Source organism: Hyalella azteca, unplaced genomic scaffold (assembly GCF_000764305.2).
Source record: "Hyalella azteca isolate HAZT.00-mixed unplaced genomic scaffold, Hazt_2.0.2 contig14273, whole genome shotgun sequence".
Taxonomy (NCBI): Eukaryota; Metazoa; Arthropoda; class Malacostraca; order Amphipoda; family Hyalellidae; genus Hyalella; species Hyalella azteca.
The window spans coordinates 54,702-77,695 of NW_025944164.1; the positions used below are offsets into that span (position 1 = coordinate 54,702).

The following is a 22,994-nucleotide window of genomic DNA, read 5'->3' on the forward strand; positions in this document are numbered from 1 at the left end:
TCAGGTTCATTATTGTTGTCGTTTAATCGTTCGAATATTTCACGGTGGATGGCCACTTGGAATGGTCTTAACAGTGACAACACTGGAAGCAGATGTTGGGCTTGCTATGATCAGCACCCAAGAACTGGCATAAATAACGCAGTTAGTTGAGAACGAGACTAAAAAAGATGGGCGAACGGCTGCATGAACGATTCAACTGATCGACGATTCTTCTATCAATATATATATTAATCAATATCTTTTTCAAAGCTGAATACACGTCCACAAAAGAATTTGCAAGTATAAATCAGAGGCAAGATTTTAACAAAAATGGTGATTTCAATTTACGCAGGTAGTAGCATTTACGCCAAGGTAATCAGAACCCGAACAGAGTGTCTTCAGAACAACAACGGTAAATAAGGGTTGGTACCTGGAACATGTCTTTCAATTCCCAATTCATGCGCGAGTCGAATTGTTACAACTACGGCAAGCTTACTTAAGCCATAAAACATCATGGGCAATAAAACTTTAGACATCAAGCAATTAGACACCGCTCATCGCGTGACCCCTCGTCACCTCCCAGTCTATGAGCACAAGAACCGTCAGGTGAGCTATCTTCCTGGAGTCTCGACTTCCTTCTCGAATTTTTATCAACAGAAGTACTTAATAAACAAGGAGAAAATTAATAAATAAAATTGGATGTCCTCAATATATTGATTAAAAGTACTTAAAATTTAATAGTAAGTTAATCCGTAGCCCAAATCATAGTAATGAAATACAAGGGTTGATTTATCCATGAGAACAAAATTACAAATCCTCGTAGATACTTTCATGGAGAAGAATTCCACAAATCTGTATTGGCTAAAATACTAATAAACACTTGTCAGTCGGTCAATGAAACCTGCATTAGCTAGTTAAGAGAAGTAAGATTCGTGAGAAAACGGTCAGTCCGACTAGAAGAATCAACGAACTGATCCTTTCAGGTCAACAGAACCAGCATAAATACTATTCTTATACCAACAGGGTTCCAATCACCAACACTTTTCCCTACAGTGAATTTGACGTTACAAGAGGGGTGCAAACATAGGAAGTAAGTCAAGCAAGAACTTCCAGGACTTGACCCACCGAAATAACATGTAGAGCATCGAGATATTAGAAGTGACTTATATTACATAGAGGGAACTATCGCAATTTGAAGCGAAGAAAAAAAACGGAAATATCAACTGCAACGCATTGACAGCGGTGCAGAGGAGGTGAAGAGCTGAGGTGCGAGTAGACAGAGAACTCAGGCTCCTAGGATCTGAAAAATAAAAAGAACATTAGTGCCATGTCAGTATTTAATGCTTCTCTGTAACCGTGCAAATGTGAATCCTATTTCATAATTGATTTAACCACGTATAATCTAGGCAATGTCATCATATAAAGGCATGAGCAGCTCACTTCTTCGATCTTAGAGATGTGCAAGGACTATTATAAAACCTACATTACGTTCTAAATAATCAATTAACATCTGAAATAATGGTGCATGTACAATGACGAGCATCACAATTTGAAGAACTCAAGTTTTAGCAATGTTATTTACCCAACCAAGAAAGAATAATATTCCATGTATTGTAGTAAACAAACTATGCTCATCATAACAACTCGTAGAGTTTTTAACATTGGTGAGGGTGTCATTTTTATACTTTAAAAGAAATGCACTTTTTTCGCAAGATTTCAGATTATGTGCCGCCGAAATTTGTAGTAGATAATTTTCTAAAACAGCCAATGAGCGACATTCAGACGTGATATATCTGTTACATGCATCGCAAATGGCAAGGTAAGTGATGAACAAAACTGACTGTAATCCAGCCTGAGGAACTAGGCTTGCGTTCATTATACCTGCCAAGGATATGGGTTACCTACTGAAAGAAACTGTATCTAGAATTATGCCGAACAAAGCACATTTGCCTCGAATTTACAAAAACAAGATAAAGTCAATAGTTTTAACGGCAAAACATATTTGGAACATTTCGTTATATTGCACAAGCTTGGCGTTGAAATTGTGCAGCCATTTTTTCAGACAGCACAATCCATTTTTTAGAGAGTCAAAGGAAACGGAGAAAAAACTTGAATCTTATTATTTAGTATACTTTTAAATTTATAAATCCTAATTTATGCTACTTCCTTCTACCCAAAGCAAATGGTAACTGTAATGATAAAGTTTAAAATATAGGTTATTTCAAAGCATCTGCGCCGATTAGAGTAACTCACGAGTGTCATGTTAAACTTGCATAGATAACGAGCTGTAATGCTCATACAAATTGCATAACAATTCATCAATATCTCTTTCCTTTTTAATGGAAAATGAGAAGTCATGGCCATACAGGATACCTACCAAGTCATCAATATCCTCTTCCTTGTCATCTTCATCCGAGTAATAATCGAAAGCAATTTCGCCATCCATGCCATCCTCGACGAAGGTCGACATCTCGTTCACCTTGACTGTAAGGGAGTAAATATCACGAGTTTCAGTTTCAACTCTTTAAAAAATCGTCGGAGTGACGTCAATAAGAAACGTGGATGTAATACAGAACATTTTCAATTCCTCCAGCCAATAACACAGCCTATATACACATCCACCTTCAAAGTTCATCTCGAGGACAGAGAGATAAGCTAAGCCATGGGGAAGAAAATGCACTTAAAAACTCACCGGATTGAGGAATTTCGCCGTATGACTTGAGATTTCTGGCCTCTTCTGCGTTGTACTTGAGGATGACATCCGCTTTCTTGTCTTGATAATCTCGCAGACCGAGCAGGATAACATCACCTTGATTAATCCACACCTGTGCAATAGGTAAACGGTAAATAATCAACGTGTTAAAAAATTTACGTCATCTATTATGCTTTCCCTTGATAACTATATTTGAAGATTGAGTATTTTAGTGTAATTACATTAACACGTTGACTACGTATTGGTACATATGCGTACCACAAAATGTATTTCTCCAGGAGGTAGTGGTACATAATTCAGGTTGCCTAAAATCGGCCAAATCCGAGAACAAAAAAGGCCAAAAAAGGCTGATAATTCAATGGATAATATAGTTTATTTGTAGGTTCCGCTATAAAACTTACATTTATTTTCTTTTTGCAGTATTTAAAATTTAATTAGGAAGTACCCCTATCATAAATTTTAGCCGGCCAACGCAATTGAAAAAAACTAAATCACAGAATTTGTCCGGAAAAAACGACCGTCTGGCAACCCTGCTCAAAAAAAGTACAAAAAATGAAATAATAATACTAGATGAAGCAATCGTAGTCAACGTGTTAACTTTTGAAAGTGCAATACCATTTCAAATCAAATACCTTCTTTCGAAGCTTTCCTCGGATGTGACACAACCTTTTCATGCCGTCAGTAAAGCATAAAGCCTCAAGTCGACCATTGCCAAGCATCTTGGTCACCTGAAAACAAACATTGAAAATTTATAAAATTAAACTTTTGCGAACTATATACTAGGTATACATCTTACCAATATTAATTGTAATGAGAAAATATATGTTTAAAAGACAGTAAATTTTGTTGACTTTTCTTAGAAGATCTTATTATCTAGGAGGCATTATATGAAGATAGGACTTGAAGTTTAGATGTCATAATTCAATATTCAATGGCAGCAAATTATGTTCAGATGAATATGGAATAAAGATCAATCTAGTACTGCCTGCCGCATCTGCCAAGGAGATATAAATTTTTATGGCCATATGTACAGTATTATAATTACAATTTGTGAATAAGACAAGAGACTGATCAACAACAATCCATACATTAACCGCAGATCAATTGCTATTCATAGTAACAATATGTCCTGGTGGTTTCCTCTGTCTGGGGCTATATCGTCATGCCACTAACAGGCTGCCAATCATATCATACCTAACATCACCACCAATCCGACCAGAGACCTTGATGCTAATTTAAGAATTTGAGAAAAAAGAAGTGGCCTTGACATCAAATTACATCTATTTCTTATTTTCTTAAACCACAGAAGCACAATATTTCTTCAAGTGATAAATAAATCAAATGCAAATTAAGACTGCTCAGAAATCAGCTGTTTGTAACTTCTTATTCACTGTCTGCACTACTGATAAGCAATACTGTAAAATGGGGTAACTTAGACCACTTTTTTTTTTTTTAACAAAAACCCCCACAACTCAAGAACTATTTGACATAGAAAAATTTTGTCAATGGGCATTAAAGGCCTAATACTGAGGCTACATAACACAATAGAAAGATTTAAAAAGTTTGCATATCAAATAGGTTAAAAAATTAAAAATGTGACCCACGAAAAAAAGCTATTATTTAAAGCCTGTCAGAGTACCCCCTCCAATTTTTTTATTTTTTAGTTAAAAAACTCCAGGTTTTGATGCATAGTAGTAGAACTCTTCTAGTTACATATGCAAATGACAAATTTTAGGAAAGTGTCATAGTTTGTGAATGGGGGGTGCCGCCCCCAAATGGGGGAACTTAGACCACCTAATGTCAGCCCTGACGGGGTAACATAGACCGGCTTGGAAGTTAATATAAAATTACCACATATAACATATTTTATGTTTGACAGCCTATTTATGTTTTTTCTTTATGTTTCAGACTCTACAGTCTTACAGTATATATGGTAATTTTAACTTAATTTCCGAGCCAGTCAATATTTACCCTGTCAGGGCTGCCATTAGGGCAGGGTTGGCGATTTTTTTGATTTTTTCAAAAAAATCAAAAAAATAAAAAATCAATGATTTTTTTGATTTTTTCATGATTTTTTTGATTTATTTGATTTTTTTGATTTTTTCAACTTTTTGTCTTTTTGAATCAATATACAGGGTGGGGGAGAACTGATTGAGCAGTTTTGAGGTAAAATAAATGAGTAATGGAGGTACATAAAGAAGAAAGTTTATTTTCCTGGAAGTTAGCATAACATACCATTTAGAATACTTATGTTTTGAAAACAATATCTGAAAGATGGGGGCTATTAGCTGCAACACACTGTTGGAGTCGTTTTCGGAGGAGGGAGTAACCGCGATAGTGAATTCCGATCGCTATGCTGCAATGTTGCAAAATTTCTTGCAGCCCATGATGGAAAATATTGTTGAAAATGAAGCATTGCGAGACATGTGGTTCCAGCAGGATGGGGCTACAGCTCACACAGCCCGAATGTCACCCAATGTTTTGAAACACATGTTTCCCAGAGGTCTGGTGTCTCTGAGGGGTGATTTACACTGGCCTGTGAGGTCACTTGATTTGAGCATTTGCGATTTCTTTCTTTGGGGACATCTAAAAAAGAAGTTCAGAAGTTGCCCTCACACCCTACCACAGCTAAGGGAACGGATTATTGCAGCAGAGGTTATGGCCATACCTTACCATATGTGTGAATGTGCTGTAGGAAACTTCAAAGAACGACTCCAACAGTGTGATGCAGCTAACAAACCCCATTTTCATGATATTGTTTTCAAAACATAAGTATTTTAAATGGTATGTTATGCTAATCTTGAGGAAAATAAACTTCCTTCTTTATGTACCTCCATTACTCTTTTATTTTGCCCCAAAACTGTTCAATCAGTTCTGCCCCACCCTGTATAAGCTAGCTAACACATTTAAATTGTATATTGTAATCAATATATAACAAATGGTCAAATAGTTAGACTACTTATAGCCTCATAAGAATTAGCTAAGCTGCTAGCTACGTACAATGTATTGCACACTTGATGCCTCTGTACCAAAAACATTCAATTTTTTGGAACCTAATACACACTAAAGGCAACAAGTTTATATACCAATTTGTCATTTATAGTACATTTATACTAAACCATGAATAACAGAACCTCAATATAAATTAAAGACTGCCACTCAATATTTTTAAATATATGAAAAAATCAAAAAAATCAAAAAAATCGAAAAAATCAAAAAAATCATGATTTTTTTTATAAAAAAATCAAGTGATTTAATCACATGATTTAATCATTTTGATTTAATCATTGCCAACCCTGCATTAGGGTAGTCACATTTCCCCCATCATGGGGCAGCACCCCCCATTTGCAAACTATGACACTTTCCTCAAGTTTGTCATTTGTAGATGTAACTAGAGGAGTTCTACTACAATGCACCAAAACCTGGAGTTATTTTACCAAAGAATATAATTAATTTTACCACCTGGTCTAAGATACCCCAAGAGCTGGGGTAATGAAGACCATCACTTTTTTTGAAATTACATAAAGACTATGAGAGGCAGGAGCCAGCAATTTATGGTGAGTGGAGCTAGAGTATAGACCTGTATTTTGAATGTTTCAATTCAAGTTTAATTTAGCTAGTAAAAAAATTGCATCATTTATAAAAAAGTGGTCTAAGTTACCCCATTTTATGGTACCAGGAATTTAGAGCCTTGAAACAAGTTAATTTGAATATAGACAATGGGGAAATAAAGAAGCTTCTATAATGAATGTGTGCAATTGATTCGTGCTCATTATACATGCAGTTACATTTTCCATGCTTAAATTCTTGTATTTACAACATTCTTTCTTTTCCAATGACCTGCTAATTCACTTGAAGGCATTGGCAAAAAAAAAAATCTTTGTCAAGTGCAAACTCAAATTTTTAATTCAAAGTTTGGGGTTAATGATAGGCATAGCAAACTTGAGAAGGGCAATACTTGACTAAATCAGTTAACTTAAATACAGCAAGGTGAAACGAAGCAACTTGGACTGTGTTGACATTTAAGTAAAGAACCCCATTACTCAAAAAGTTTGTGCCTTAGAAAAATTGTGTCCATGGCACTTGGAGAAGGTACCCCATGAGATAACCTACAAATGCAATAAATAGATATATTTTATATACTTACTATGCAACTAGGTATATGAATCTTTGAATCACAAAGTTAAACACTAAAAATGGTCCAAGTCACCCCGTTTTATGTTGTATGGATAAAATTATCAACACTTACCTGGGCATACTCCTGACCTTCTTCTTTGAAAATTAGCTCTCTCTTCTCAGCTTCATTTTCATTCTTTCCCCTCCTTCGATTTTTACCTCCCTTTCCTGAAAAAAAATATAAATTCTGAAGGCAAATCTTCTCAGACCTTCAAGCTCCCAAAACATAAATTAAATATTGGTAGAAAAGATTTGTCCATTTATGGAAGGAATCTTTTTAATGGGATAGATTAAAAGATTCATGTACAGAATATGGATTTCAAATTTACCACTCAACCAAGAGGCTATTTTTGTAGTCCAGTTAAAAATTTGAACTTTTTATCTATCTCATTCACAATAAATTAAGATAAATATGTCATGTTCACTTTAGGATAAATTCTTGACATGAATCATTTGTGGCTTTGAGTAAATTCAACATTCTGAAAGGTTTTCATACTGATTTTTAATAACTCAAGAAAATATCAGAATTAGCTGGAGTTGGAGACAAAAAGGTCAAACCTAGGTATTTCTAAAATACAGTCTGATATATTCCTAAAATACAGCCAGCACACTATCAATGAGGCAAAATGTCCTCAAGTCAAAATATCAGTTGGGACTTGGGATAAACAAAAGGAAAGTCAAGTGTGAGGATTCCTTTTTAGCAGGGTCAAATTCAGGACAGGTAATATATGACCAGATGCACATACAATATTTATCTATGAACATGACCAGTTCCTACCAGTATTTAGAAAAAAATTCCATGACAATCAATATAATTTTCCAAGACTTGTGTATGACAGGTTTAGCATGACTGAAAGACTAACCATGCATATTCTATCATCTGCTATAATTTATAAATAACAAATGTTTAAATGCATAGAGCAGGCAGACACAGAGGAACAGAAATGACACAAATCAGAAAATCAAGCCCACACTTTTATTATTATGAATTCAAAAGTGTCGAATCTCAACAAACATTGAGAAATGCACATAATTTTGTAGCACATGATAATGTCTGGTCAAAAAAGTTCAAAACACTCTTCAACACCACTACCCTAACATTCAGCTGGCAACGCTGCAGATGGAATGCTGCCACTGCACATCAAAAGTTGTCAAATGCAACTGAGCTCGGTGACCAATCTCGCGCGATTGGTTCTCCAATCACGTGACCGACGATCACGTGATTAGAGAACCAATCAGAATGCATGAAACAAGACTTTTTTTTAATACAGCAGATATTTTTTTTTGCTCCAGACCTTGGTAGAGGCACTTTTCCAAAATCACACTTTCTCTAGCTTTATACCGTACATAATACTGGTAGATAGTAAAATATTGAAGTTTACATCATTATTTTTAGTTTTGCAATATTTTGATTAGTTTAGCTGATACAACATATCTATGAAATGTGGGATGCGTATCCCTATTTACTGTGCCCGTCCCTTATTACCTAGTTTGACAGTAGATTATTTCTACTTTTCAAGCCATGACTAGAGCTTCCACACCATTTTTAGAGCCAAAAGAATCCTGCCAGATGAATCATCTTGCATATAATTTTTATGACAAAAGTACAATCCAGGATTGGAATGATCCAATATTTTTCAAACATATTGCAGCTCCAAAGCTTGGGATATAGAATTTGAGAAAAATAGAATATGTTGAATTTGAAATCTTATGGTTTCAAAGTTTAGTCAGAAATCTCATGGTTCCAGTCATATAGTTGGGCAAAATTGACAAATGTGCAACTTCCAAAAATGTTATTCCAACAAAATTTTATGTTCTGTAGTTTTGTTTTACTCTCTCACCAAAAAATTCTGTACACAAATCTTTTTTTGCAAATTGTCTTATAGTAGGGAGTCGGCTACCAGCCTCCAACAAAATTTTTGCGCACAAAACATTTTCGTCAACCTTTTCATATTTGTGGTCATGTGAGAATAGTTTTGGACAGGAAATTTTTCAGAAAGCAATTCATTTTGAATTCTCTGATCTAGAACAAAATTGAACCAATATCCACATACATGATAATGCTGGTATCCATGATTCTTTACCAGTACCATATAAAAAGTCGCTGCATTGCCACTATGACACGACTGTGAGACAGCTTGTCAACAGCTATAAAACTATGATACATACTTGAGTGTAAAGAAAAATAGAATATAAAATAAGGTGCAAAATGGCCTAACATCCAGACTTGCCAACCTTGGAAAAAGATTTGAATTGCTAAACTAAAAAGTAGAAAATAAATAAATATAAAAACCATGTTTTTCTGCTGGTTACAAATCTAAAAACAATGAAATAAAACAAATAAACTTTTAAAAACCATGTTTTATCAATGGTCAAATAAATAAATCTAAAAAATAAACATTTTTAAAAACCAGATTTTTCTGCTGGTTACAAATCTAAAAACAATGAAATAAAGAAATAATAAAAAAAAACTTTTAAAAGCCATGTTTTCTTAACAGACAAAAAAAGAAAAATATTAACTCTTACATAACATTAAAGTTACTTAGAATGTTATGTGAGAGTTGAGGTTTTTCTTTTTGTCCAGTAAGAAAATGTGGTTTTAAAAAGTTTTTTATTCATTTTGTTAATTATACCTACTACTTGGCTCTTATTCAAGTATTTTATTTAATTCTCCCAAGTATTTCTATTTAAAACTTGAATAAATGATTGTGAAGTGTAATACAGCTCGCCATCTGCCTGTTACCTGATCAACCGGTCATTTACTAATTAAAATCAAAAACCATTAAATTTACAAAGAAATACATGAAACTGAGGTCAAAATGATTATTGGCAGAAGTTTTTCTGTGCATACCAGTGTCTGTATAAGGAAGAATGTTGCTTTTATCAATTTATAAATGATCAAGATTAGTTATTTTACGTTACCACAGTTACGGAGATATCTACTTAGTATGCTCCAAGACTCTTTTGCATTGTTCTACTGGACACACAACCACAGCAGTGAGTGCAAGTAGTGAATGCTTCATTGCGCAGCTGGCAGCCTCAGTGCAATATTGGCTGTCAGCGTGGAAGGTTCTCTGCTCCTCTGCAAGCCATTCTTTGAATTTATGTTCTATGTTCCAAAAAACCCAAATTACCTAGGTAATATAAAATGTATGTCTAACTAATTGCACCATGCGTACTGTAATACTACACTACTTGCATTATTGCATACAGTAATATTATGGTTGGCAATGCCATACTACTGGCATTGGCATTGCCAGCCATAATTTGGAAATAAAGGCAGTTGCTTGTTTGCTTTCACAGTGTAAATGTGTATGAAATTTTACTCCTGCAAATGGCTTTTGCAGTGTGCATCATGTTCAACTCTTATTGATGGTATTATTTATATTAATTCATTAATGTTAATATGTTGTGTTTGACTAGTAGGCAAATTGCTATTGAATTATTATTTAGACTAATTTGAAATTTTAATATGTTGCAACTTTCATTCTTGATTCTTCGATGTGTAACTTTGATAGGTATATCCTACTTTTAGGCTTTCTATCTTAAACTAAAATTTTTGGATTGAAAAAAGGTGCAGGTGGATCAAAAATACTAATATATCAACCTTAAGTTTTAGAATTCCATACTGGACTTGCAATCAAGCCATAACATTTCCAAGTTATTGAAAATATATCACTATCAAGCCAGGATGCAGAAAGTAAGCAAATATCTAAAGGTCTTTGGGACTTTGAAAACACATCATCATCATCAAAAGATAGGGTAAACACACCATATTCCAACACCTTAACCCTTTCACAAGTAAGTTACCATATATGATCACTTGAAATTGCGTCACAAAAAGCCTCACCACAGCTTCCTGTTTGTTTTTGAGGCATCCTGATAATGCCTTAGTCAATCACTAATTATCTGACCGTCATTCTATCTATAGCATCACCAGCTGTAAAGTCCACAAATTGAAATATGAGCATTTAAATGAAGGTTTTGACTCAGACAATGGAATTGACGCTCTTTCCACATTTTCTTCAAAAGGTGGAAGTATCAATATATATATTTATTTATTTTGGCAACTTAATTAAATTTAATAAAATTTTTATGTTTCTAACTTTTCATTTGCATGAACTGAATATTAATTATAAAGAAAATTTTTTTGTACTGATCGCATTTATTGAATTCTTCAGGTGCGATTTAAACCTTCAATAGGCAAAATTTGCAAAAATTCATTGAAATAAATATATTGTATAATACTTCTTTCTTTCTTGAAATGGTTTCTGAAATTTTAATTTCTGGATATTTCAATGTTTGCCCGCTAAATGGTTAAGGACGTAGCAAGAAATAAATGGGTATAAATAGATCACCGTATGCACAACTCAAGTTCTGATTGGTTTAAGTCACTCTCAAAACACCACACTATGCGCCAGCAATGATGAAACATCACAAACTGCTGCCATATTTATTTAAAAGCCTTTAGAATTCAAATCTACCAAATCACTGAATTTTGACACTGTGTGTGACTAAATGCGGCATATTGCGAGACTAATTCCAACAGCGCTTCAAAATGCTAATTCGTAATTCTGAGACCCTTTGTCAAAATTGCAACACTGTGCCAGAATTAGTTTTTATGTGTCTAAAACAGTCTCTTAAATCATCATCTATTAATTTATTTATCACTTAAAATCAGCAAATACAAGTATACTTAACACATTGACTACGATTGATTCATCTTGTACTATTATTTCTTTTTTTGTACTCTTTTCAAGAAGGGTTGCCAGATGGTCATTTTTTTTGGACAAATTCAGTGATTTAGTTTTTCTCATTAGCGTTGGCTGGCTAAAATTTATGATAGGGGTACTTCCTAATTAAATTTTAAATACTGTAAAATGAAAATAAATGGAAGTTTTATAGCAGAACCTACAAATAAACTAGTATACATTGAATTATCGGCCTTTTCCGACCTTTTTTGTCCTCGGGTTTGGCCGATTTTGGGCAACCTGAATTATGTACCACTACCTCCTGGCTCCTGGAGAAATACATTTCGTGGTACGCATTTGTAGTATGTAACAATACGTAGTCAACGTGTTAAAGGATTCCTAATATATTCACAGACTTATTTAAAAGTCTCAAACCATAATATTCTTTCTACACAAACAGTTTATCACTATTTAGTAGAGTAAGGTCAACAATCAACTTTGACACATTTTTTGATGTTCTCACTGGGTGACGTGCACTGTCTCTCTTTGGATCTCAACATTTTCTGCCAGATGGCCCAGACCTAGTGTTTTGGCAATAGTATGGCACGCAATAGTATGACGTCAACGGTCACTATTTCAACTATCAACGAATGCATGGAACTAAGAAAAAGCTTAATATAAAGGAAAAAAGTTGAGAAGTGTTGGAATTACCCACGATGTTGGAATATACCAAGTTTACCCTACATGGTGGCAGGGAATTATTGTGAGTACTTATCGGTCCACCGCCGTGCGTCGGTCTTAACCCTTCGCAAGGCCCCATGCCCTTGGCCCTCTCTTGCAAGTTGTAATGGTCTAAACTCAACAGTTCGACCCCTGGCCCCATCCCCATGGTCTCATCACAACTCCCTTTAGAAATATGTGGAGTTTCGAAATTGATAGTAATAAATCAATAAATATTTGAACTGGGAAATTCCTTAGTTACTTACATTGGTTCCACAATGATATCAATAACGTAAAAAATTACAATGACATCGGTTAAGCCTCACTGCCTCAGAGGCTCAGCCATGATTCTAGCTTTGCTAAGTCCTTACACTCTTACATCGTAATTCATGATGTTAGAACTTCGATATTCAAATGTTGAATATCTGACAAGTGTCAATATCACAATCAAGATTATTTCGCAATCAGAAATATGTTATAATATCACAATCGAAAATATTATTCACAAATAACCATTCATTTCAATGCCGAAATGGACTGCCATCTTATCACGCTAGCCATATGTTTACATACGTCACAAACGGTGACGTCATCATACAAACGAACACGTGGAGACAAAAAAGAGCAATATTTCGCTGCACCACAAACAAATAAATGTAAATAATTGGTACCGTAAAATGGGGTAACTTAGACCGGCGGGGTAACTTAGACCACTTTTCGTTTTTTTAACAAAAACCCCCACAACTCAAAAACTATTTGACATAGAAAAATTTTGTCAATGGGCATTAAAGGAGAAAATTCGAAATTGCTGCTGTCAGGGCTATGTCGGTTCTTGCGAACCGATTGTTGCATCCAGTCGCTTATATTGAAAATAAAATGATTTAAGCAAGTATTTCTTGCATCAGAGATAATTAAAAGTTTGCTAATGTTAACAGCATTATAATACATGCAGAAACATACATTTTTTTTATAGATATTAAAAATTTAGGCTCTATGACTTGTATACTATGTCTATCACAGTCTATCGGATTTTGAATCGCTGCATGCATTCAAATTCAAATTAGGTCCACCCACACCCCACGGCCAGTGTAGCTGTCAGCTCACCTTCTTCAGAAGTGTGAAAGCTTTGCCGGTGAAGGTGTGTTTTACGATCGGTCCATGAAGAAGTGTTGATCGGTTCAAAATGACATAAGAACAGGTTCTTTTGAATAACCTATGGATTGGCACCATGTTACCCTATAAAGGAAAAAAGTTGAGAAGTGTCAGAATTACCCACGTCCCACAATGTCAGAATATAGGTACCCTACCGCCGCAGTACCTCGTTTACCTAAATGAATTTTTAGCAAGAAATTGTAAAATGTTATATAATTCTGGGCTTGCGCTGGCCACTGGCAAGTGGCAACAAATCCTCAATAGCTAATAATGGAAACATTGAGCCTAAAAACCTTATCATAATTCATAAAGACACACTTGCCAAGTTGCCAAACTTAGTAGTCAGCATAGTACGACGTACGTTAACGCATTTCCTAGCTTTGGAGCCAAATGGCTTAATGAATAATGACTAAATCAATATAAAAAATTTATACAGAATTTGTGAGTTACCTAGGTAGATTGTCACTCTGTCAGTGTCAGTCTCAGATTCAGACCTAGGTAGCCTATGAATTCATTAATGGGCAAGGGGTTATTAAGGGTAATAAAGGCCCTAAAGGCTAAGGGCCGATAATAAAAGCATAATAATAAGGACAGTAGCTTTTGGCACCATGGTTCTTATCAAAACTGAAAAAATTGACTCGACGGCATATAATTTAATTGGCATGCACGTTGTAAATAGTAAGGTATAAGTAGCTAGGCTAATTCAATAATTTCAATTTCAAGCCTGAAATCACGCTTTTAAGAAATGGCTTAGCTAGCACCTTAGGCTTAGCTATATGGATGACACAGTTACAACAGGGTTCAAACCCTAAAAAAATTTGTACGAAACAATAAATAGGATTACACAATAATATATTCTATTTTACAATAACTGACCTTTATTCTTCGGCATGGCTTGAGTAAAGCTCTAACGCAGAGTAAAGAACACGCTAGAACCTCGACTTCCTGGACAACATACAGAAAGAGCAAGGAAGTCACAATACCAAATGTTCACAGCAGCCTCAACAAGAAAAAAATACAACATACCAATAAAGAACAAATTGTAAAAGTTGGAAGCGAAAAGTAAAATTTAAGAGATGTTAAATAGGAAATATGAGGTAAATTTAATATTACCAGATTCATTTATGTTAGGAAAATTGCGCTATTTCTTTACGTACCTAGCATATACGTTGTGTACACTGCATATATGAAATTACACAAAACATACAGAATAATATAAGTTTAAGATAAAGAATCGCTTAAAATGATTTTTCAGTATAATTTAAGGGGAGCGTCTACCCTAAAATTGAACATTTTTACTTTTTCGCTTTTTATACTAATTTTAAAGCTGACATTCTGCCCTATCCAACGGTACCACTGCCATCTGTGTATGTTGATTTATGATTTTACGACATTTCATGAAAGGGGGGCGGGTGGGGGAGTTCTTTAAGTAATTAGATAGGAACTAATTAGCTGCTGAGCTGATTTTGGTATCTATGCTACATTGAGCGCATATTGTGGTGCGCGCGGGACTTTGTCGCGCTCTCCTCAACATTCACACTTATTGTCACGGAAAACCTATCTCCTCCTAGAGTTTTGAAGCTACTACAATGAGACATACTTATATCAAATAAAAGATCTACAAAGTTGCGTTTACGTTTTTCTAATTTCTTCATAGTTTGGATTTTATTCAGTAAAAAGTGGGGGAAAATCGGAAAATGTCCGAAAAAATTACGAAAAATGGTCTCACACCCACAAAAAATAAAAATTTCAAAAAACGGCAACGCAGTTCTATAGATATGGGCCCGTATGCTAAATAGGGCACTAGTACTACGAAGTAGCACTATGCACTACGAAGTGTCCTGTTGGTATGCTAAATACGTCACAGACACTAAGCACTTCGAAGTAGCTCTACAATGTTTAGTGTCGCTTAGTGTCGCACTACTGATTCGTATGCAAAAAGACTTTGAAGTGCTACTTCGCTGTTAGAGTACTTTATAGTGCCGCACTACGCTATGAGTCTATATTGAAGAATGGTAGTTAAGTGCTCAAATAATTACTTATTCCCTAAGTAATTCTCATTCTTTGCAAAAGATTGATGTCAAATATTTAATTGTGATGGTAATGGTACTAATGAAAATTATGATGGTGAGCTGAAATTCGCAGTGCGTCTGCGCACATTTCCCATCATATATTTAAAGTCCACGCTTCCCAAAGACATCGAACAAAAGAGTTCTGCATGGAAAGTTCTTGCAGAAGAATTCAAAATGACTCCAGAAAAAAAAATTCGAAACATGGTATCAAAAACCAGAAAAATATTTTTTACTTCTACGCTGTTCATCTGTTTCGCCAAGGAAAATGTCAGCCGTAAGAATAACATGTTGTTCACTGAAGCGGTACACTTTTTTATATTCATGGCATGATGCCAACCGTAGTGTTCCATGTCGCACTAGTACCGCACTACGGCTTGTAGTGCGTAGTGCTACTTCGTAGTGCTAGTGCCCCATTTAGCATACGGGCCATGGTCTTTACGCATCGAATGATATGTGTCTCGATGTTGTAGCTTGAAAATCCTAGGAGGAGATAGATTTCAAACCCCCTTTTTACCGTTTTCTAAGAATTTCACGTTTCTTTTTTTTCGAAAATTTCACATGAACAAAATGCTAGTTAGTTTTTTTCCATTTTACATATGTGTACGAAGTTTCAGAGTGATCCGTTTATAAATAGCCGAGATAATTTTTGGGGTAGACGCTCCCCTTAAGCTTGATAAGATACTTCGCACAAAAATTTAACAAGTATGTTGTTTGCGCAAAATTTAACAGAAAGATTTGAATCGACACTTCTCCGAACCCGCCTGCGGACTCAAACGCAAAACCTAACTTTTTGCTCAACCGAACAACTCATCAGTCCTTCAATACTGAACGGATCTGCTTGGAATTTGGAATATAAGTATTTATTATCAAACTCAGAGGTGGGCAGTAGCGCGCTACATGTAGCGGCCGCTACATTTTCAGTAGCGGTAGCGGTAGCGGCACTACATTTAAGGCAATGTAGCGGTAGCGGTAGCGCCCGCTACATATTTAAGTAGCGATACGAGATTTTGCCGCTACAGCGCTACCGCTACATTTATACATAAAGCCTTTAGATTTTACTTAATAGTATTAAATATTATTTGAAAACCAGCATGATACATACATAATATAAATTACAGAATAAAACTGTACGTAAGATTTCGGTGTAATGTTGTCAACCTCAGCCTGTTACTAGTGTCAACATGTTAGTTGTTACTTGTAGTCGTTACCACTTACCACATACAGGTATTTTTCATGTTTCAGTTTGCTTACAGTTATTTTTACAGTTATTTTTGTTTCACCTTCCCTACATGGATGTCTACATTAATCTACCAATCTCAAAAATAATCCACATATATATACAAAAAAAATACTGATTTTTTATATGTATATGTGGATAATATTTTAGATTGGTAGATTAAAGTACACATCCATCATCCATGTAGGGAAGGTAAAACATATAAATAACTGTAACTTTTATTTACTATATCTAACCCGTACTAGTTCGGTTAGGTTAATTGCAATAAAATTGCATTGATATGTTTTGAAAATGTTTATGAGTAAATCCCAATAGCAGAACAATAAATATTTAGAGATTTCCAATAATTTTGGCCATTGTAGCGGCTTATGTAGCGGCGCTACATTTTACTGTAGCGGTAGCGGTAGCACTCGCTACAATCTAGTGGGTGTAGCGGTAGCGCCCGCTACATGTAGTGCATGCAGGTAGCGGTAGCGGTAGCGCCGCTACATTTCAAAGTAGCGCTGCCCAGCTCTGAATTCAAACTCCTGCGAGAGAAGAAATTACAGTTTTTACCTTACTTCCTTTTCAATTAAAACGAATTGATTCGGTATTTGAAAGTATGATAGAAAGTTCTTATAGAGCACGCTCATGCAGCCTATATCTTAAAATGAAGTGCAATCAGATTGATGTCGATACAATTGATTTACAATCTGCCTACAAATTTCGTTATAGACTCGCAGTTTTTGAACAAAAACTCTATAACCCTTTAAGTGCTCTGGCAATTATTTACTGTCAATTTACTCATAATATTATACTCGGACAATTATTTTCCATCCTGTCAATTTCCGTTGACAATTTTTTCCCCAGCCAAGAAGCTGGGAAAAGGCTGGGCTACCGGCCAAGTCAATTTTTTTACGGAAGATGTGAACAAAGGAATATTGTTGCATCACTGTTAGCAAGTTGGGAATTTTCATTTTGAGAATAAACTGCAAACGTTGAAATTAAAACGGCACCGTCTCCGAGAAAAATTGAACGTTGCACGAATTCGATGTTTAATATACGTATTTAAAGTGATTTTATATCATTAATCGTTTCTGAAATTTAGTATTTATTATTTCAAAAGATGATATACCAAAAAAATTAATTTACCTTTTCATGAATGTAAATAAATTTATTGCGCGATTCTATTGTGGCCGCCGATAAAATCATTTTATTACTTATTATTTCGTTGAAATTATTCAGAAAAGAACTTTTAATTCATTAGTGGATTAATTCTTAACATTTTTTCCGCGTTCACTCACTTGTGTCGAAATTGGACGTAAGGCTGATGGCGTGGCCCATAGTTCCATCAGAAGACAAAGAACCATAAGGAGACTGGTCAGGACGCACGCTATCCAACGCCTCATTGGCTGCTCGTGCAGCTCGTTCGTGTACATAAGACGCGCTTGCGGGTGCCTTCGCTCACTTCAAGTTGTTGTTCTCCCGTGCGCGTTATCAGTCTTAACCTATCAGCTACTTACGCAGTACCCACGTGCTTACTGTAACCTTCACTTAGCTGAACCGAGCGGCGATGGAAAGTCACATGCATAACTGTGAGTATATTCATTTGTTTATTTAAGTGTGAGCGAAAAAGTGTGGCCGTGAAACAAACTCAGTCTTAGTTCTGATGGTGTATTTCAGAGCGTTCTTGACAGGATTTAATACAACAGTGAAATATGTCAGGGTTGAACTCGCTACCTGTCTGGTGAACGAGCCACGAGTGCATGAAATTTCAGGTTCAACAAAAAAAAAATACAGAAAGCGTCCAATTCTGCGAATAGTTTCATTTAAATTCCGTTGACAACATTACCTATTTTATAAAAAATATTTTGTTTGTTATTATAACGCCAAAGGAATAGCTCGTACCGTAATTTTTAAATTTTTGATATGCATTATTGATATTGATTTATATTTTCTTATAGTGATATTGATCTGTGTTGTTTTATTGTTGAGAATTGTGCAAACTTTTTCCAGCCTTCGTCCTAGTTTTGCTTAATAATAACTAATGTCTAACTAACAGGAGAAGTGACAAAAGTTAAAGTGACTACATTAATTATAATAGCCTTTCTTATGCAACCGCTCATTTTTGAATAATTTTATTGAAACACACAATATTTTATACTCAAAACCAGAGTTATTTTCAAGGTTTTGATGATATTTATCCGTACATACACTCTCATGGGAAAGAATTATGAACAGTATTCAATAGAAGTTAAAGCTGTTATTCCAAATTTATTATTCAGTCATCTCGGCTAGACGGCTACTTACATTTAAGGCCGTGTGATAATTTTGTTAAGGTTGTAGCAAAATATTATCATTTTAGTTATTCCGAGATTTCATAGAAAAGTTCGAAAATAAATGTTACTAAAATTGCCCTCGTATTATACATGAGGCGAAATCTAAAACAATTTGTAGCATTGAAATGGGCATTTTATTACAAGCTCATATTTTGACACACGCTGGCAATAAACTGTTAAATTAATCTTTTCAGCCGCTGTGAACCTGGCCCGCTTCAGCAGGGGCCATTGTGTATCAAGATTTCCTGGGTTGCCGCTGAGCCAAATTGAGTACGAAGACAATTATTTCTACGAAAGAAATGGGTGAGTCTTTTCAACTGTTCCATGGCTGTGCAGGCGATTACAAATTTTGCCAATATATTCATGTTCGAACAATGACAGTCCACAGTTCTGCATTAGTTAGTCTGTATAGCTTGTTATTCCTCTGATGTTTTCCTCATTAATTATGCATCGTTACTGTTTTATAGGTCACACCCTAGGGTAAAATTTTAATATTGACATATAGTTTAATTTTTAACGACTAACAAATTGTTTTAACCCATTAAATATTTGACTCAGAGCTGTGGAGCGCGTCACTAAGGTTGACTTCCTGTGGCTCGGCTTATTCTTCTTGCCCGATCATCCCGAGGAGTACGACGCGACGTCCGACAAAGACTGCACCTTCTGCGTCATGAATGGCCTTTTATTCACCAAACACATTATCGTGGTCAGAACATTTATAGAATATTCTTGCAGGTGCTATGGTGCCTTGCTATTTACATGTGCTATTTTAGTGCCCAATAGAAGTTCAACTTGGCTATATAATCGTCATAGAATATCGGAAAAATTAAACAGAAACTGTCGTGAACCTCTATGATGTAAAAATTTCCTTCATTCCAAATATGTTACAAAATTTTAGGACCACCTCGTTTTTTCTAAAATTTAATTTCATGTTGCATGTTGAATTATACATAATAATGCAATTAAAGTCGTCGTAAATTGTCTTCACCCAAATGCATAACGGATACATTTTTCTTCATTTTACAGACACCCAACGGCGTTTTCAAGTGTCCGGTGATAACATCCTGGTTGAAAATTCGTCAAGAAGAAAACTATTTGGCCTCAAAACAGCCAGTAAATGATGATGAATTTTTCCCATTTGAACTCTTTTTTGCAACTCAAGAGCGTCTTGACAAGTTTGTAGAATGCGTTCGATATAATCAAGAACAACAGGTAAAGCTAGAACAAAAACAAAATTTGTTGAAATGTGAGCAGCGCAACTGGTTACGTAAATGCCGAACTCGTGGTCATCGTAATGGTCAGCGCCGTCCCGTAAATAGGCAGCAGTACGCCATAAATGGTCAGCACCACGCCATAAGTGGTCAGCACCTCGACATAAGTGGTCAGCACCTCGACATAAGTGGTCAGCAGCACGCCATAAGTGGTCAGCACCTCGACATAAGTGATCGGAACCTCGACATAAGTGGTCAGCATGTGTATAAGAGACAGGACCTGCACCATGAGCTGATCATGAGCTGACCTGCACCATGAGCTGATCATGAGCTGACCTGCACCATGAGCTGACTTGGATGATAAGCTGTTCTGAACGATTAGCTGACTTAGAAAATAAGTTGACTTGGCCGATGAGTTGACTTGGAATACAATTTTATAATGTTTAGCACATTTTCTACGTTCATGCGGTGAGATTTGAGAGACACACGCGAAATTTTGTGTCAATTACTTATTCCTTTAGTATTTTAAATATCATTTATATTAACAGACTCCCAAATTCAGTACAAAGGCTAATGAATATTGGCAATTTTCAGCAGTTGAATCCACTTCTGCCGCTTCACCACCAATGCGGCTGTGAAACGACTTAATTCTATAAGACGAACAGTTTCTTCGCTCGATTTATCTCCTACGCTATCAGTTGCATCCAATTCAATATATAATTTAAGGCAAGGAAACATTCCCCCATCCGCTAAGATTTTATTAGTCGTGTTGATAAGTTAACACACGTTTAATCCCTCAAACGTGAAATTAATGTGCTGCAGGTAAATAAAAAAATTAAGCTTACAATCAAGTTCCTTTGATTCCATTCTTGATTGACAGCTGAAAGATAATGAACAGATATCGTGACCACAGCAAATGTTGAGATACACCGGACCTGCCTGCCTGGTCGCCTGAAAAGACCAAATTACTACCTACTGAAGACCCGCGAAATGACCCAAGTAATGTCATTAAATGCTAATCTCTTCATCAGCAGGTAAAGCCTAGGAATCTGGTACAAACAGTTTCTAAGTTAGGGACCAAGATTTGTCTAATAATAAATGCAGTTGAACTAAAACGGTTATTATAATCAACCATGGAGGTTTAGACGAAGCCTGCAATCGTGGACAAACAGAAAATTCAGCACGCGTAACTGATGCCCTGCATGGCGATGTTTGGTGGTCGATATACTTGGAACAGCAACCAAAAGTAAAAATAAGTAGATACCAAAAAATTCAGCAGTCATGTGAACAAAATCATCAACATTTTCTTCACAAACATAAAAAATATTTAGAAAAAAAATTATCGAAAGTGACGTCTCCAGATTAACTCGATTCGGCAATAAAATTGGCAAAACTACACCAAACTCATTCTTTTCAAGATATATAAAGTGATTGCTCCTAGAATAACTATGATATATTTATTTCATACCCGCTTACCATTTTTTATCTATCTCGCTTCTTCGGGTCATGTGACAAGGCGTCATTTGTACACAAAGTGGGAATTTTTGCCATTTTTCCAATCAATTCCTTCAGTTTTCAAATTATAAACACGAATAAATGGATAAATAAGTCAAGGAATAACGTTTTTCCTTTTATACTTGCTGCTCATAGTCAAGATTTAGAAACTCTTCAGGAAAGGAGCATTTCAGTCCAGTTTTATACATCTAGCCATCGGCCACAGACGGTCATAAAACTTTTATATACGAATATCAACATTTGCTTGTAAATTATATCACACAAGGAAAAGAAACTAGCTGGTATAAACTCAATTGAATTATTTTCCCAAAATGCACCGTTTAACACGATCACATATTATGTCTATGTTAAATTATTGACAGAATTCCATTACAATTCACCGTGTTTCAAGTAAATCAATAGTTTTATATTGCTTCGGCACACTCAAAACGTCTACGTATCTCAACTTACGACACCTCGGAGCAGGAGTAGAGCTACGTACAGCTTCTTGTAAGTAGTTTCCCGCACAAATGTTTTGTTAATACCACCGCTAGAGTTACGTCCTCATATCAGCAATTACGCCACACGTAAGTCGTTACGTGTACTTAGCGGTGTTTTGATGATTCGGCCCCAGCTAGGCCTATACTTTCAAAAAAAGTTAAGAGATCGTAAGTTCACCAGCCAATCATTGACGGCCTTTCGAGCAAAATTCACCAATCATAGACAAGAAAATAGAGCGTAGGTACTTCCATTCATTTAGCGAATTTTGAAAGTATGGCCCCAGAGCTGGCAGCTATATGTATATATTCAAGGATATATTACAAGGGCTCTGAAGAGTGTGATGATCGGTTCCGCTTCTCTCGTTCTGAACGTCCGCCAGATCCACCCCATCTGTCGCCCACCTCATGCGGTTATTGCCGCTATGCGATCACCAAAATTGAGCTAACAGTCGATCGCGAGCTTTATCTTAGGTACACACACATCAACTGCAGACATAACCATATTCTTGATGAATGACCACGACACCACCACATTCATGTTCATAATACAGTCCGAAATGTTCGATGCACTCACTGATTCACGAAGTTTAACATAGTTCATTTTAGCAAAGTTGAAACGTTCAGGCTTCCGAGGAGTCTTTTCTGCATAGCACTTATTACTGAATAACAATGACGGGTGGTGACTTCGAAGTATTGGTAAGGAAAACACTGGTGAATACCGAAGATTAAGA

The 22,994-nt window shown here is 35.6% G+C and overlaps 2 protein-coding genes across 2 annotated transcripts; one reads left to right on the top strand and one right to left on the bottom strand.

The window, feature by feature from the left end:
• Positions 1-674: 674 nt before the first annotated feature.
• On the bottom strand, positions 675-14,415 carry LOC108672610 (eukaryotic translation initiation factor 1A, Y-chromosomal). The gene is made up of 6 exons (XM_018160309.1): positions 14,308-14,415; positions 6,942-7,036; positions 3,325-3,420; positions 2,672-2,804; positions 2,357-2,463; positions 675-1,279 (listed from the first exon to the last, which is right to left on the bottom strand). The coding sequence occupies exons 1-6, from the start codon at positions 14,321-14,323 to the stop codon at positions 1,265-1,267; spliced, it is 462 nt and encodes a 153-aa protein (XP_018015798.1). The 5' UTR covers positions 14,324-14,415; the 3' UTR covers positions 675-1,264.
• Positions 14,416-18,222: 3,807 nt separating this feature from the next.
• On the top strand, positions 18,223-20,576 carry LOC108672598. The gene is made up of 4 exons (XM_018160296.2): positions 18,223-18,314; positions 19,253-19,361; positions 19,617-19,764; positions 20,085-20,576. The coding sequence occupies exons 1-4, from the start codon at positions 18,293-18,295 to the stop codon at positions 20,574-20,576; spliced, it is 771 nt and encodes a 256-aa protein (XP_018015785.1). The 5' UTR covers positions 18,223-18,292.
• The last annotated feature ends 2,418 nt before the right edge of the window (positions 20,577-22,994 follow it).